Source organism: Dreissena polymorpha, chromosome 14 (assembly GCF_020536995.1).
Source record: "Dreissena polymorpha isolate Duluth1 chromosome 14, UMN_Dpol_1.0, whole genome shotgun sequence".
NCBI lineage: Eukaryota > Metazoa > Mollusca > Bivalvia > Myida > Dreissenidae > Dreissena > Dreissena polymorpha.
The window spans coordinates 69,174,908-69,193,636 of NC_068368.1; the positions used below are offsets into that span (position 1 = coordinate 69,174,908).

General features: G+C 35.8%; 2 protein-coding genes across 14 annotated transcripts in view; both read left to right on the top strand.

Moving 5' to 3' along the window:
* LOC127859074 (uncharacterized) overlaps nucleotides 1-18,729 on the top strand; it is a 61,749-nt gene that overhangs the window by 40,821 nt on the left and 2,199 nt on the right. For 3 of the 13 annotated variants that reach the window (XM_052396492.1, XM_052396489.1, XM_052396498.1), the window contains 2 exons: nucleotides 16,654-16,866; nucleotides 17,607-17,701. The exons of 6 other annotated variants lie outside the window; for them this stretch is intronic. In XM_052396492.1, coding sequence (XP_052252452.1) covers nucleotides 16,654-16,866; nucleotides 17,607-17,701 — 308 coding nt within the window. Of the gene's footprint in view, nucleotides 1-15,530; nucleotides 16,096-16,653; nucleotides 16,867-17,604; nucleotides 17,702-18,729 lie in introns of all 13 variants that reach the window. 4 more of the 13 variants (XM_052396491.1, XM_052396495.1, XM_052396497.1 and 1 more) reach the window with 3 other exon arrangements.
* The window catches only part of LOC127859075 (uncharacterized), a 49,280-nt gene continuing 39,433 nt past the window's right edge, over nucleotides 8,883-18,729 (top strand). Inside the window, exon 1 of the mRNA XM_052396503.1 lies at nucleotides 8,883-9,091. The gene's annotated coding sequence lies outside the window, so the exon portion shown is untranslated. The remainder of the gene's footprint in view (nucleotides 9,092-18,729) is intronic.

Here is an 18,729-nt window from a genome sequence, read left to right on the forward strand (position 1 = left end):
TACTTGATAGGAACATTGGTTGGTTCTACTTCCATTAAATGGTTTGTGTGAAGAAAGCAAATTGACCCGATATTTGACCATGCAAACGAAATTATATCACAACATCATGTTATGCTACCCATCTCCAAGCAAAAACAAAAATTGAAGACGACACATTAATCAGTGTTGACTCAACTACAACAAATATAAATCTAAGTTCCGGAAATATCTCTGGCGATTATGTTCCGTTCAATGACTGACACACTCCGCCTGGTAAGGACAGTCAACATATCGGGTCGCAGACGCCGCTCGTGTTGCACTTTTCTTTTTTTTGTTATTCCATTTTTTATTTCCATCGTAATATTTTTATTACATAATTGCAGAACATATACTGTATGAAATACATAGTTTTTAATATATTTGTTTCACATTTTTCTCGATATAATTATGATACAAAGCATCAGTGAAGACTATGGTTGGTGTGAATAAATATGTTTTAAGTTTCACCAACATGGAATAGAATCACAAAGTTACATAAATATATGGATAGAAAAAAAAACAAACTAAAAATTAAAAAAAAAAAGGAAAGTGTATGTTGCTTTTGGGTAGGTGTACCTATGTTACAAATGTCCAGTGAGTATAAAATATATGTAATTTATTTTGTGTTGTCGCTATTAATTCCTCGAGTTTAATTCGATTATTAAAAAAAGATACAAAAGCATCTATTTGCGGTGTTGCTTTTTCCTGTTTGCATTTAAAGATAAAGTATTTAGCCAATAATATTACGGAGTTTATAACGTGTCCATTTTTGGAGTCAGCTATGGTGAAATTACAGAATGATATTTTTGCAAAATTTAGTTCAATGTTTTCTAACCTGTTTGATTTGTTGTCAATAAAGTTTTTGATATCCATCCAAAATTTTTGAATGAGATGACAATCCCAGAATACATGAATATTCGTTTCTGAGTACATATTACAAAAATCGCATAAGGTTGACGGAACAAGATTGCATTTATGTAGGTAAGTGTTGTTTGGTAAAATGTGCATGAGATATTTATATTGGAAATTTCTAAGTTTGGTGTCAATAGTTAATTTAACTGATTGACTGAAGATAGTTCTTTGATTAATTTCTGGATTATTAAGCGTGTCTTTCCATTTGTCAAATTGTTTGAACTTTTCAGGTTTGTGTTTTAGTAAAAGAGATTTATAAACTAGTTTGCAAGCTTTTGTATGTTCTGTTATTTTGTTAAGCATGTATTCCGGGGTGGTATAAATGATATCGTTTACTTTTAGTTTATTTTTCCAATCGACGGGTATGATTTTGACAATTTGATGGTATTTTATAAAATCTGCTTTATCTATTTCATAAAGAATTACTATATCTTGGAAACTGTAAAATTCTCTTTTTCTAAAATCATATATATGTTCAATATATTGAATACCTCTTTCGAACCATGTTTTAATTAAAAAAGTTTTATTTTCGTTTTTTATAAATGTATTATTCCAAATAATTTGCTTTTGTATTGGGATTTCATTTTTTTCTAATGAGACACTGAGCCATCCACAGAGGATGTTTTTTAAGAATTCGGATTTGATGTTAAGGTCTCTAACATCTTTTTCATGGTAATTTGATTTGAAAATTAACATTCCTCCATAGTTGTTTAGCATATTGGTATATATTCTAATCAGTTTTGAGTCGGGTTGAAATATAAATCTTTTCACCCAACTGGCTTTGAGGGATGTTAAGAATAGGTCAATGTCTAACATTTTTAAACCACCATCGGCATAATCTTGTATGATCTGCTTTCTGGCAATTTTATCAGGTTTTTCATCCCACAGAAATTTTAAACATAGTGTATTTATTTTTGAAATGATTTCTTGGGATGGATTTGGTAAAACTGTTAATGGATATACAAGCTTGGGTATTGCAAAGTTTTTTAAAACTGTGATTTTTCCAATTAACGATAGTTTCCACCGTTTCCATTTATTCAAACAAGTTTCAAAAGCATGAATTTTTTCAGGAAAATTTAATAACATTATTTCTGTTGGTTCGTTACTAAATTCTATCCCTAAAGTTGAGGCGTGTTTAGAGTTCCAAATGAATTGTTTATGTTTGCAAAACTCGATTGGGTTATTTTTGAATGCCCCTATTTTAAGTATTTTACATTTCTGTCTGTTTAATGTAAGTCCGGATATTTCTGCAAATTCTTCTATGATTTTTATTAATGTTTCGAACGATGTACGAGAACCGTCTAGTATGAAAGAAGCGTCATCAGCAAAAAGTGACTGTTTTAGTTCTACATTATTAACTTTTATTCCTTTTACTTCTGTGTTAAGTTCTATGTCTATCGACATTAATTCAATGCAGATAATAAAAAGGTACGGCGATAAAGGACATCCTTGCCTCACCCCTCTTTTGATACAGAAAAACTCCGAAAAATGTCCATTATTTGTAACACGCGATGTTGCATCTTTATAGAATAACTTAACCCACTGTAAAGTGTGTTCGCTAAAACCGAAATGGCGCAGGCATTTAAACATAAATTCATGATCAAGACTGTCGAAGGCTTTATTAAAATCAGAAAAAAATATTAGGCCGGTTTCGTTAGATTCATCAATTCGTTCAATAATTTCTTGTAAAAGTCTTACATTTTCGCCAATGTACCTCCCTTTGATAAAGCCGGTTTGGTTTGTACTAATTATGTGATTTAAGAAATGTTTTATGCGATTGGCAATGGCTTTTGTAGCTATTTTGTAATCCACATTAAGAAGTGAGACAGGCCTCCAGTTATCGATCAAAAGGGTGTCTTTTCCGGTCTTGGGTAGTAAAGTAATTATGCTTTGTTTTTGCAGTTCTGTAAGGTTATTTGTGTCTAAAGAGTAATTAAGAGAATTAACAACATATTCCTTAATATCTGTCCAAAATATTTTATAAAATTCTGCAGAGATACCATCAGATCCTGGACTTTTATTGTTCTTCATGTCTAACAATGCTTTAGCGCATTCATGCTGTGATAGATACTTTTGTTCATTTTGCGTTTGTTCTGGACTTATCTTATTGCATATATTCGTAAAGAAACGTTCATAATTGTTTTTTTCTATATTGGTGTCCTTTTTATAAAGATCTTTATAAAAGTTTGCTGTGTGATTTAGTATGTCTTTTTGGTCTTGTATTATGCTATTATTTTTAGTTATGAGTTGTTGTATACTTTTGGCTTCTGCTCGTTTTTTTTCCAGATTTGCAAAATATTTTGTGTTTTTTTCGGAGCCTTCAATCCACTGTGCCTTAGCTCGTAGCAGTATTCCTTTTATATTATTTTCAATTAGATTATTTAATTCACTTTTTGAGTCGATCAGTTGTTTGCATTTATCTAAATCATTGCTATTTATTATTAGTTGTTGTTCTAGCTCTGTAATTTTCGATTTAAGTGTTTCTTCCTGTTCCTTTTTCTTCTTATTTATTTTGCTGGCATATTTAATTGTCTCGTCTCGAATGCTTCCTTTAATTATTTCCCACAAAGTATTTGGATTAGCTTCGCGATTGATGTTTGCGATTTCCGATATAGACGCCCGGATACAACTTTGATATTCTTGTTCCAATAAATATGAATTATTTATTTTAAAGTATCCCTGGACCTCTGCAATATACATGTAGATTTAATTTAATTGATATTATTGAGTGGTCCGATTTGAACCCTGTGGAAATGTTGCAATCTGCGAGACAATTTACAATGTCCTGAGATATTAAAAAATAATCTAAGCGACAAAATATAGGCGGTCGAGTGTTTGAATGCCATGTGTAAACTTTTTTATGTGGATTTTTTAAACGCCATATATCACATAGGTCATTGTTTTCTATTATTTCTTTTATTTTTTCGTTACATTTTTTATTTGTATCTGATCGACCGTTTAGTTTATCTAACTTATAGTTAATAACAGTGTTAAAATCCCCACCAAGGATTAGTGAATGATCATTATATTTCTGTATATGTATATCCAAAGTGTTAAAAAAATCCGTATTATCCGTGTTTGGACCATAAATATTAAACAAAACAATTAGTTTCCCTTGTATTTCTATTTTCAATAATTGTAGCCTGCCTATTATAATTTCCTCATATTCTAAAATGTTATATTTAAAGTCTAAATCTTTCTTGATAAAAATGCCAATGCCTAGAGAGTTAGAACTATTTCCGCTCAAGAAAAGGTCTCCTCCCCATTGATTACCCCAAGGTGTGTTATCTACATCTGCGTTACAGTGTAGTTCTTGAAGAAAGCATATTTTAAATTTGTTTTCCTTAAGCCATTGAAACATAATGGTACGTTTTGCTGATGATGCTAACCCTTTTGTGTTATAACTACATATTTCGACTGTCATTTAAAAAAAAAAATGTATTCGTCGTTCTCATCTTTTCAACGACACTGTGTTATAAGTATTTGTAACTCGACCCTTAAAATAAAAGTGTTGGTTACATCCCGAAAAGCAACAGGTACACATGATAAATAAAACTGTTTACAATAACAAAAAGGGAAGGGTTTTGCCATAAAAAAATATATATACAAAAATTGTATAACAGACACATTCAATAAACATATGAACTAATACACTCGGACTAAACTAAATAAACTAATTAGAGCGAGTATGTGTGTGCGCGTGCGTTTGTGCGTGCGTGCGTGCGTGTGTGTGTGCATGTGTATGTGCGTGTGTATGCTTTTGTGTCCGTGTTCTTATGTGCAAGTGTGCTGAACTTAATATCTAAGAACAGTCCCGTTAATTTTAGCCCCCTAGTGGAAGCTAGATTGCCAAACGGTTACAGAAAAAGCATTATTTAACCTTGTGTATTTATTTAAAGCTGCCCCTGTTTGGTCGTCTAAAACACGAGAACAAAAGTTTAGACAGCCATTATGGCAAATTATAAGAAGATGTGTCTATGTATGCTACAAAACAGTTTTAGCGTGTATGCGTCTTGTGCGCGTGTGCGTGTGTGAGTGTGTGTGTGTTTGACTCCTCTTATCATAACATGCATACACACAATTCTACTCCTCATCTCCAAAAATATCTTATTTATCTTGTAATGTTTCACTTCATAAAACATTTCATATTCAAATTGAACTCGAAAAACTGTAGATCCACATAAAAATAATCTTCAAAAAAGAACAAAAAACAAACAAACAATATTGTGTTATAACAATCACAAGTAAAATAAAACATATACAAGACGAGACAGCAAAGAGATGTGCCTATATACAGTCCTTAAATATTCACAAAGTCTGAGTAATACATTCGCTTCAGATATAGTAAAGCTATTTTTAGGGGGAAAAAAAAAAAAACAAAAAAAAAAACAACTGCTAACAATACAATCTTAATCGGATTACTCGTTAAACTTTAGAAGGTACACATTTTAAGCGGTTTTAGTTATATATATGTAGTACACATTTATTCTGACCTATGCACTGCAAATAACAAGATCTATAACAAAGTATCTAGTTTTTCTAAAAGAAAACAAATGTTATTAAAAACAGCAGCAACAACATTTATACATACATTAGAAGTTTTCATATCTTAAGTATTTCTATATCATAATCACAAACTTGTGCATTTACTTTTTACAATAAAGGCGACAATTACGAATGAAGAAAGACATCAACATATTTACTAAAATAACGTGTTGCAGTTAAGAGTTGGTCTTTTTCATTTATAAAAGTATGCGTACTCTCTTTGTGCGTGCGTGCGTGCGTTTGTGCGTGCGTGCATGTGTGCGTGTGTGTGTGCGTGCGTGTGTGCGTGTGTGTATGTGTGTGTGTGTGTGTGTGTGTGTGTGTGTGCGTGCGCGTGCGTGCGTGCGTGCGTGCGTGCGTGTGTGTGTGTGTGTGTGTGTGTGTGTGAGTGTGAGTGTGTGTGTGTGTGTGTGTGTGTGTGTGTGTGTGTGTGTGTGTGTGTGTGTGTGTGTGTGTGTGTGTGTGTGTGTGTGTGTGTGTGTGTGTGTGTGTGTGTGTGTGTGTGCGAGTGTGTGCGCGCGCGTGTGTGTGTGTGTGTGTGTGTGTGTGTGTGTGTGTGTGTGTGTGTGTGCGTGCGTGCGTGCGTGCGTGCGTGCGTGCGTGCGTGTGTGTGTGTGTGCGTGTGCGTGTATGCCTTTGTGTCTGTGTTCTTATGTGCAAGTGTGCTGAACTTTTTATCTCTAAGAACAGTGCCGTTAATTTTAGCCACCTAGTGGAAGCTAGATTGCTTTAACGGTTACAGAAAAAACATTATTTAACCTTGTATATTTATTTAAAGCTGCCACTGTTTGGCCGTCTAAAACACGAAAACAAAAGTTTAGACAGCCATAATGGCAAGTTATAAGAAGATGTGTCTATGTATGCTACAAAACAGTTTTTAGCGTTTATGCGTCTTGTGCGCGTGTGCATGTGTGAGTGTGTGTGTTTGACTCCTCTTATCATAACATGCATACACACAATAATATTTTTCATCTCCAAAAATATCTTATTTATCTTATAATGTTTCACTTCATAAAACATTTCAAATTTAAATTGGACTCGAAAAACTGTAGATCCACATAAAAATAATCTTTAAAAAAAACAAACAAAACAAACAAACAATATTGTGTTATAACAATCACAATTAAAATAAAACACATACAAAACGAGACAGCAAAGACGTGTGCCTATATATAGTCCTTAAATATTCACAAAGTCTGAGTTGATACATTCGCTTCAGATATAGTTAAGCTATTTTTAGGAAAATAAAAACAAAAAAAAAGCAAACAACAACTGCTAACAATACAATCTTAATCGGATTGCTCGTTAAACTTTTAAAGGTACACATTTTAAGCGGGTTTAGTTATATATATGTAGTACACATTTATTCTGACCTATGCTCTGCAAATAACAAAATCTATTTGAAATATATAGTTTTTCTAAAAGAAAACAAATGTTATTAACAACCGCAGCAACAACATTTATACATGCATTAGAAGTTTTTATATCTTAAGTATTTCTATATCATAATCACAAACTTGTGCATTTACTTTTTACAATAAAAGCGACAATTACAAATGAAGAAAGGCATCAACAAATTTACTAAAATAACATGTTGCAGTTAAGAGTTGGTCTATTTTATTTATAAAAGCATGCGTTCTCTCTGATTTTCTCATTTTTTAAACCGATGGCTCGTTTAAATGGTTTGTTGCTCAAGTTATAAAAAAAAAAAAAACGATTAGATGATCATTATCACGAATGTATGTCCTTTATGTGGTCATTTATGTGTTTGGTATGTTAAGCTAGATACAAATGATTAAACGATATATTAATTATTTATATACAATATAAACACCTGCTTAACAAATAAGTTTAAATAATTTAAGTAGCCCAAACTATGTAATAAATATTTAATTGCTTCTTAATTCTATAGTATTTATCACCGCACTGTCAAAACTAACGTCTCTGCTTCGGGAAGTTTCCTCGTGGTTTCCGTGTTTTGTTTAATTTACCTGTGGTTGCAAGAACCCCCGAAAACAAACACACTGTGTTTCTGATAGTGTATAAAAAAGAAAAGGTTCTGTTAACACTTTGCGTTCTCAGTTTGGCCAGGGAAGGTCCAACCAGAAACGATATTGTTCTGTGTTGACTTTGTGTGTCTGTTCATTGACATCCCTGTAAAAGATGGCTCCCTCACGTGTCCATGTTGATTTGACAATGTCTGACTGCTTCCTTCTTACACTTGCGAAGACTTCCGCGTTGAGCTTTGTCAGTTGGTCATTTACGTAGACTGGTTGTTCTTTTCTTGCGTAGTAGTTTCGCCGCCTGCATAATTTGGTGCCTTCTCATTCGGGAAACCATCTTTACTATTATAGGCCTGTTTTTCTGTCGCTGAAAAGGACCAATCCGATGACTTATGTCGATGTCAATCTTTGATAAATTCAAATCTGGAATGTGGGCGTTCAGAGTGTTTATCACCTTTTCTGTCGTTTCTATATAATTCTCTCTTTCGCTGTCTTCTATCCCCTCTATCCGTATGTTGTTCCTTCTGCTATATTGCTCAAGTTCATTTATGTGGAGTTGGTTTGCATACTCGTTGTTTTTCAAGGCTTTTTTTAGGCGTTCATTTTCTTCTTTTTGTTCTTGTAGCTCCCCACGTAAGTCGTCTATTTGTTTGGTCTTCTTGTTGTTTTCAATGTCATTATCAAACAGTTCTCCCTCCATTTTATCTAATCTTTGTATAAATGTACTAAACAGTTCTTCCTTCAGCTGAATGACTATCTCTTTAACTAGATCCTTAAGTTCTTTGCTGTCCTTGGTAATGACGTTTTTCAGTTTTTCATTTATGCTTTTTAGTTCTGTAGCAATTTCTATGTCTGTATCGTCGTCATCGCTTTTAACTTTATTAACGTTCTTCTGTTTCTTTTTCTTTTGTCTTACACTTACTTGCTCACACATGCTATTGTCACTCACGCTGCTCACATTGTCTCTGGTTCTTTTATCACCGGCTTTCACGTCTTTACTTTTCTTACTTACCCTTAAAATTCAAAAATACCTGCGATTTACAAACACAATGACAAGTACAATATTAACCCTAATAACAGATCATAGTGACACATGCGATAACAATTTCAAACCTAGTGACTCGTGCGATTTATATTACAACCATAGCGACAAGTTGGATTTACAACCACGATGACTCGTGCATTTTCAACAATAACCACAGTGACTCGTGCGATCATACTGACACGTGCGTATCATGCTACAACCATAGTGAAACGTGCGATTTCTACAGCGATAGTGAAACGTGCGAACTTTCGAATAAGCTCCAGGATATTGTGTTTGAAAATAAGTAACATGCCATGTAAAGATCATGCCAAGTTCTACCCGTTGTTGCAGTTTCGCCATCGTACGCGTTTTCCGTTACTTTATTGTTCATCAACGAATTGTTGAGCGTTAAAACACTCTGATTCTCTGAAAGCAAAAGAGCGCGGGGCGCATGGAGACCGGAACTGTTCGCCTTTTGCCACTGGGTGATATATTCCCGCTTCAAGTGATGTTCCGAAAAGACTATTGATTGGATTGTTGCCTACCGCTGTCACGGACAATATTATTACTGGGAATTACTTAGTAACCGGTAAGAACTCTGACAAGAACTCTGATGCTACTTAAACGTTAATGAATATCATACAATTGATTGACAGCGCAAGTCGATTGTTATTTTCATTGAGCTTATAACAATGGTTTGCTTTTTTTCCGAAAGTGTACGCATGCGATTATAAGATTGCTATAGTGTATATTTTCCAGAGTCAGTTTGACCAATTGCATGGGCTAAGGTACAGCAATGCCAGACTTAAGAACGAACCGATGTTATTAATTGCTAAGGTACAACAATACCAAACTAAGGTACAGCTATGCCAAACAACGAACGAAGCGATAATGTCAGTAATGTGACATAATCAGTTGGAATGTGAATGGAATGCTATTTGTTGCTTGTTATATTGAAACCTCAGCTATAATGTACCTAACATTATGACAATAAGGTATCATGTTCAAATATTTGATCTTTTAATACGACAACAGCAGTTGTTATTGTAATGAAAATGTGAAAAGGGTGATCGGTACATAACGCACACGTATAAAGAATCGGAAAAAATTCTACTATAACATTGGTGTTAAATTCTGTATGTATAAGCGATGGTGGGTATGAACATGAAAATGACAGTTAACCCATGTATGCCTAGTGGACTCTCCCATCCTTCTAAATTGGATCAATTTATTTCCAAAATTAGGGATGTCTAGCATATTCATTTCTATATTTAGAATATTTCTGACAAAAATTCCTTTGTGCAAACAGCGCAGACCCAGATGAGACGCCGCATTATGCAGTCAAATTCAGATTAATGAGTAAACAGTCAAATATATATTAATGTGTTATCAGTCAAATGAACGTCATTGTTCAACCAGTCAAATATAACATGCATTTTGTGTTCCAAATATAAAAATAAAGACCAGCCATCATTTAAGATTCGCCATATTTAGATACATTCTGTATTAATGAACATGTATACAAATGCAAAACGTTAAGTATTAACGCTTTTAGTTTGACATTTAATTCATATCAAGTGCTGTGATTTAATGACGGTAGAAAACATTTTAAGACAAAAATCTATAACACAACGTTATATGAACAATTGGCGGTAAACACGTTCTCACTACGATGTATAGGTAAATATACATAACGTTATGTGAAAGTATTTTAATGATATTCTTGATCTTAAGATTATTGCTTTAGAATGGTTTCTTTGTCATTTTGGAAATCAAATACACTTGTCTCTTCATTTTCTTCAATTAATTCACATGTTTTGATTTCTATAAGTGCAATAGTTCTCACGTAAGTAGACTCTTTCGTAATTTCGCGAGATATATAACCCTTGTCAGGAATAGCGGCAGAATCAGACGAGATACATCTCTATTCGCCCATTAACTATGTTGTATTTACGTGTTATATGTTTTGGCAAGGTAGACATGTACATGTTAAACCGAAACAACACATGCATCCTTTAAATATTAAATACAACGACGATTAATATTAACAAGATGTTAATTACACAATAACATACGGCAGATCTCTGCCGGACGTCTACAATCGCCCCCTGTCGACATCGACCCGATGGACTTAAGCCCGCAGGCAGTTGAAAGACATGGGCCGATTATAGACGTCATGCTCTGCTCTGCCGTGTTGTTTATATAACATTATATTATCATTGGTTGCTCATGCGACATTATAATATCCGATATATATTAATTATTGTGTTTCAAAAATGAAATTGATGGGATAAAGTGGAAAAGGTCAAATAATACAAAATGCGATTACACGAATATAAATTATGCAGTCTAAAATGTTTCCTTCGCAGACCAGTCCTACAGTCGTTTGAACGGATTTAAAGCAGTACAATTATAAATACAAATTGGGAAAATATATATGGCAAAAAAGGTTATGACACCAACAAACAACAGATGTTCATGTAATATATCATGTGAGAAAAAGGTAGAAATTAAAAGATGTACGTCACTAGAAAATCGGGAAACGAGTACAATTTATGTAAACAATATACAAACTATGTAATTTTGTTTGTTCATCAATAAAACATGATAATTTAAAATTATTTACGCGGATAAGCTTCTATTGGTCTGTTAAGTAATACATACGAGCTGCGCTCTGGAAAAAAGGGCTTAATGCATTTGCCTAGTGTCGTCCCAGATTAGCCTGTGCCGTCGCCTAGACTGGATTTGCGTTCACAAGACACATTCATTAGACGAAAAATCCACAAAAGTGGATAGTGTTCTCCCTGGTCAGCCTCTGCGGACTGCACAGGCTAATCTGAGACGACATGCATTAAGCCCGGTTTTCCAAAAATGCCGCTAATATATAGAGAATACTAGGTCGGTGCCGAATAAAGCAAAGTTTATTTTGCGAGGCTTAGAAAATCTGAACCACGAGCCTTGGCGAGTGGTTCAGATTTTCGTGCCGAGCAAGATAAACTTTGCTTTATTCGGCACCGACCTAGTATTCGATTTATCCCATCAATTTTCTTAGTCGTAAATTATTTCTTTAAACATAGAATAGGAAAATCGAACTAGACGGAAAATCCCAAAGATATTTTAAGCAAACATTGTTTCATTATTTTAATCGTGTCGAGCCTAATACATTACAAAAAGATCAGTAACCAACCTGTTTTTCGTTTATCATACCTCTACGTCCCCGATTTTTAAGAAATAATGAAAACAAGACACTAAACAACTGCATCTTTAGCGTGAAACAACATGCATTGTGTCGTATGACGTATCAATAATGACGTCACGAGTACGCGCACTTAATATTTGTAAATAATGTTTATTTGCTTTTTGAGTTGCATTATGTGTAAAAACTATATTACATCTTGGTATCAAATTGTTTGTTTTGTTGAATCTGATTCGATTTTACTAAAACTGATTACTTTATAGTTGATTCCGAGTAATATGAACATTCTTCGCCGCGCGTGACAGCTATATTTCAGCACTGCTGAAATAAAGGTAAATTTATTTCACAGTGGTTTATTTCGACAATGCACGTCTGATGATGGGATAAATTTTAGTGATATATAATAAGTATATAGAGAATACTAGGTCGGTGCCGAATAAAGCAAAGTTTATTTTGCGAGGCTTAGAAAATCTGAACCACGAGCCTTGGCGAGTGGTTCAGATTTTCGTGCCGAGCAAGATAAACTTTGCTTTATTCGGCACCGACCTAGTATTCGATTTATCCCATCAATTTTCTTAGTCGTAAATTATTTCTTTAAAAATAGAATAGGAAAATCAAACTAGACGAAAATCCCAAAGACATTTTAAGCAAACATTGTTTCATTATTTAAATCGTGTCGAGCCTCATACATTACAAAAAGATCAGTAACTAACCTGTTTTTCTGTTTATCATACCTCTACGTCCCCAATTTTTAAGAAATAATGAAAAAAAGACACTGCATCTTTAGCGTGAAACAACATGCATTGTGTCGTATGACGTGTTAATAATGACGTCACGAGTACGCGCACTTAATATTTGTAAATAATGTTTATTTGCTTTTTGAGTTGCATTATGTGTTAAAAATATATTACATCTTGGTATCAAATTGTTTGTTTTTAGAATGCTATATCGGGAAAATTACATGTTATTTTAGTTTTCTCGTCAAAAAATGTGCCTGGCTATATTTCAGAAATGCGTGAAAAATAAAATATGGATCCACGAAAACTTATTAAACTTATGCTAGGTAGAAGAATTTGTATGAGGATTATTATGGAAATATTTGGAATATACACGATATTTCATCCTTGTCTATGTGTCCGTCCGTTCGCTCTGTCTACTTAAAAATAAACACCGTATGCTGCGATAAACAAAAAGTAATTAAGATACGTTTATGAAACTCAGTATGTATAGAAGGCCAATATGGATAATAGTACGTTATTTTAGTTTTTTGTGAGACATGAATTGTGGTTTCTGTGGTTACAGAAGTAAGTAAAAACTAAAATATTGTTATGCGACACAAAGTGCTTAAGCTTGATTGATGAAACTTGGTATGTGTATAGAGACCAATATGGTTTATTAGCACGTTAGCACTTTGTAAAGAATGATCAATATCAATAGATATTGGCGCCTAATTCATGGGTGCGTCGGTGAGGTCCTAGCTTAGTCGTGACCGATCTGCATCGTTCGTAGTACAGTCGCAGTAGATTTTACACATCGAGTGAAGTCGCGACCCTATTCGCAAGCGAAACCCACGATTCGTCGTAGCTATATCGTACCAGCGTCGTAACTGAAGCGTAGACTGTCACGAGTCTTCCCGATTCGATAAATGTGATAAATCGTAGCGAATCGTGGGCTTGTTTTCGTAGTGGAATAGGGCCATAAGAGTATTTTCGGCAGACGAAAATTTTTGTTTTGCAATCTTTACAAAAAATAATGTAAAACTAAAATCTGCATACGGACATAACTAGTAAGTACGTAAGCTGGGTTAATTAATATATTCGAATACTCTTCTTACTCCAACAACAGTATGCGACTCTGACAACATTAACCAGTGACGGACTCCGATAACATTAACCCATTACGGGGACTCCGATAACATTAACCATTACGGAGACGCCGATAATATTAACCCATTACGGGACTCCGATTACATTTACCCATTACAGGACTCCGATAATATTACCCAGCACGGACTCCGACAACATTAACCCAGCACGCGACACCGATAACATTAACCCAGCAAGGGACACCGATAACATTAACCCATTACGGGACTCCGAAACATTAACCCATTACGGGACTCCAACAACATTAAACAGTATGGGACTACGACAACATTAACACAGTACGTGACTCCGATTACATTTACCCAGAACGGGATTCCGACAAATTAACCCGTTACGGGACTAGGACAACATTTACCGAGTACGTGACTCCGATAACATTATCCCTATGCGGGACTCCGACAACATAAACCCAGTAAGAGACTACGACAACATTACCCAGTACGGGACTCCAACAACATTAATCAGTACGGGACTCCGATAAAATTAACCCAGTACGTGACTCCGATAACATTAACCCAGAACGGGACTCCGATAACTTTTACCCAGTACGGGGTTCTGATAATATTAACCCTGTACGGGACTCCGACAACATTAACCCAGTGCGGGACAACGACAACATTAACCCAGTTTACGTGACTCCGATAACTTTTGACCAGTACGGGGCTCTGATAACACCTAACCCAGTACGGGCTCTGATAACATTTACCCAGTACGGGGCGTCTGATAACATTAACTCAGTACGGACTCCGATAACCATTAACCCAGTGCGGGACTCCGATAGCTAGACCAGTAAGAGACTACGACAGCATTTACTTAGTACGGGACTCCAACAACATAACCCAGTACGGGACTCCAACAACTTTAACCCAGTACGGGACTCCGATAACATTAGCCCTATACGGTACTACGAAAACACTTTACTCAGTACGGGCTCCGATAAACATTCACCCAGTACGAGGACTCCGACAACATTATCCAGGTCGGGGCTCCGATAACATTAACCCAGTACGGGGCTCCGCTAACATTAACCCAGTACGGACTCCGATAACATTAAACCCAGTACTGGACTCCGATACAGAAAACCCAGTAAGGGACCTCCGATAATATGAACTCAGTACCGAACTCCGATAACATTAATCCAGTACGGGACTCTGATAACATTAAACCCAGTACTGTACTCCGATAACATTTAAACCAGTACGGAACTCCGATAAACATTAACTCAGTACGGGAACTCCGATAACATTAACCCAGTACTGGACTCCGATAACATGGAACTCAGTACGGGACTCCGATAACATTAACCCAGTACGGGACATCCGATAACATTAACCCAGTACGGGACTCCGATAACAGTAACCCCAGTACGGGAACTTCCGATAACATTAACCCAGTGCGGGACTCCGACAACATTAACCCAGTAAGAGGACTACGACAATATTTACTTAGTGCGGGACTCCAACAACATTAACCCAGTACTGGACTCCGATAAAATTAATCAAGCACGGGACTCATAACTTTAACCCAGTACGGGGCTCTGATAACATTAATCCAGTACGGGACTACGACAACTGTTTTCTTTGTCACAAAGCTCTTGTTAATCACATTTTACATATCAACATATGGCGATTCGTACGCTTTTTATATGCAATATTGCCTTTGTAAGTATTTTTGCATGTATAATATAGATCTCAAAATAATGATATTATTTTGAAAAAGACGCCTTAAAATATGCTTACGCTTTAAATCGGAAATAAATGCATGCACTTTAAGCGTACTTTTTAAATTATTATACATGTAAAGAAAATGACGTTTTAAATTACTACAACATACATTGGATAAGAAATAAACACATACTGTTGTGATATTACTTAAAGTTCCATTCGAAAGTCCCACGTTGTTTTGTATTGTATTTATCATTTGGTTATGCATGACACGTTTTACAGGAGTTGTCAACGATGAGGTTAAGTTTGACGACATTGTCGTCCTTGCTTATTCTCGACCCGGATATCAAAACTAAAATGGATCAGATGGTATCGAAAGGGCGAGAATGTTTTATCAATTACGAGTCTACCATGAGAAACGAAGGAGGCGCCATTCTTGTTCAGAAGGAGCTCATTTTGGCAGCGAATAGTGCGGGAGATGTAAATGTTCAAGGCATGCTATTATCTTTAGACGGCATTACTGTTGAAATGAAGGCTGTTCGCGATGCGTTACTTTCTCTGCAATCAAATGTTCACTCAAACATCGAATCTTGCCGAAGACGTAAACAAATGCATGAAACTACCATCGATACGGACCAGCTAACGCTGAAAAAAAAAGAGGCGGAAATTCAGGGAAAAAATTCCCAGATCAAGTCGTTTGAGGCGGACATTGTCAGTATGGACAATGACGCGGGGACGCTGGAAAACAGGGCCGAAGCGATCGACAGTGCGAGACGCCGGAAGAAGAAAAAAGGCGTCTGGGGAGTGGTGGCCTCAGTCGTTGGAATCGGGCTCGCGCCATTTACAGGTACCTGTGTATTGCAAGCGGTCTTGATGTATCGTTGTATACATTTAATTGATATTTGTTTTATGAATCACTTGTTAAGGAGAAGCGCCTAATTACTAACCTGAAAATTAGACCTGCGATACAAACCTGAAATGCAAACCTGAACATATAATCTGTTTTTACGTTGTGATTTTTTACGGATAAATTATGCACGTGTTACAAAAATACATTAAACGCTAGAAACAGTTTGAAATATTATTTCAAGTAATTACTTCTTATGTAATTATAGGTAGTTTCATTATATAGATTAAGTGCTTTGTATTACATGAGTAGCGTTCTGAGAAATTTGGGATTAACTCATGTGCGTAAAGTGTCGTTTCACAGGCTAATCAGGGACGACATTTTCTCTTCATGGTATTTTTCGTTTAAAGGAAGTCACTTCTTAGATAAAATCCAGTTTAGGCGGAAAATGGCGTCCATGATTAGCCTTTGCGCAATGCACAGGCTTGTCTGGGACGACCCTTTACGCACATGCATTAATCCCCGTTTCCCTAGCACACGACTCATATGTAATTTCAGGCGGTTTAAGTCTTGGCCTGACAGCGGCCGGAGGCATCTATGCGGGAAAAAACTTCGAAGACGCTGATTACTGCAGACAGACTGCTCATGATTGGCGAGCACGTGCACAAACCAGGCGGACTGATGCCCAGAGACTACGAGAACAGAACGCTGCAGCAGCGGGTAGAACATCCGCTTTGGCACAGGAAATCCAAGAACTTCAGTCCAAAAAAGGTGATTGTAAAGGCTTCTTTACCTACATCAGCAAAACATAAAAAAACATCTTACTGTTAAACTGTATACCATTCTAAATGGCACACGTTTAATTATTTCATCTGAGCTGAAAACTACATAAAATACATCAAATGTAATGGTGTTGCGATAAATTATGAATCTCTTTTCGGTTTCCGACATTATAAGTACTGTAAAATTAATAACATTCAAGATAATAAAATTTTTCGTTGATTTCCTCGGTTGACCGATCCACACCGTTAAAAGACCGACGCATATTCCTCTCCTTTTTCCCCCAATCAGGAATCCACGAATAAACGTGTGCACGAAAATCATGCCGACGTATATAAGTGATTTTACGTTTGATGTTTTGTACAATTAAAGGAATTATTTCTTCGGTCGAATCTACCTGTGTACTGAGCAACAAATAGCATTTTTAATGTAAATGGAGAACCAAATGACAGTCGAAACTCCGCTAGTTTTTTCCCACAAAAACCAATGTGTACCATGTGCATAGTAATACAGTGTACGATCATTATATTTTCGTGGGACAGTAATTTTAGTTGATTTCGTAGGTTGACCGATCCACGAATTTAACACAAACACATCGATATATGACCGTTGCCTATTTTTACCAAAATCAGAAATCCACGAATGTACATGTCCATGAAAAGTAAAAAAAAGCACGAAATTTCATGCCGACGATGATTTTACAGTATACATGGTAAAACACTCGATTTCAGTACAACTAGAAAACACCATACTTGTCCTGCAGCAGATGACATTGGACATGACGAACCTAGTGAAATACATAGATAGCTTCCTTAACGTGCTTCAGGTAAATTAACAAATTTATGCCTAGCATAATTGATCGAATTTAGAAGGATGGGAGAGTCCACTAGGCATACATGGCTTAAACACTATCTAAACTTACTTCATGACTATACCCCATCCCGCTAGTAGGTAGATAGGGTCAGGGTTAAGATAAGGGTTAGCTCTAAATTTAAATCTAACTCTCAACTTTCATAATAACTATATCACCCCCCGCCAGTAGGTAGATGGGGTTAGGGTTAGGGTTGGCTCTAAATCTAACCTTAATCTTACTTCATAACTATACCCCCTCCCCCTGCTAGAAGGAAGATGAGATTTATGGAATCACCATGGACGTATGTCCGTCCGTCTTTGTTTCTTTTTTGTAGGCACACAATTGTGTGGTGTTCTGAGAAAATTGGGCATAATGCAAGTGCGTAAAGTGCCGTCCCAGATTAGCCTGTGCAGTCCGTTCGGTTTAAAGAAAGTCTCTTTTAAGCAGAAATTTAGTTTTTGGCGGAAAGTGTCGTCCCTGATTAGCCTGTGCGGACTGCACAGGCTAATCTGGGACGACACTTTACGCACATGCATTATGACTAGTTTTCTCAAAACGCGACACAATTATCCGAAGAAGTTCTCCTATATTTTTCAACATAAAACGTTTAAATATACACAAATTGGTCCATGCGATAAATAAAGATAACTTAAAATTACGGTTAGCAAAAGATATTGAATTAAAAACGTCACCAATCGAACTGTGTTACGTAAAGGTTTTGTGAACAAATGCAATTAAGCACTTTCTTTGGTATATTTCGTTAAAAATGATGCCCCAGCTGTGAGACAATGCCAAATGCAAGGATATATTAGTCACTTTCCACATTTATTGTATTTTTGTGTAAAAGCGTCTCTTCTCAGACAAAATCTATTTTAGGCGGAAAGTATCGTCCCTGATTAGCCTGTGCGGATTGCAATGGCTAATCTGGGAGGACACTTTACGCACATGCATTAAGCCCGGCTTTTCCCAGATCATCTGTTCTTCCCTTTCTGTTTGTATAT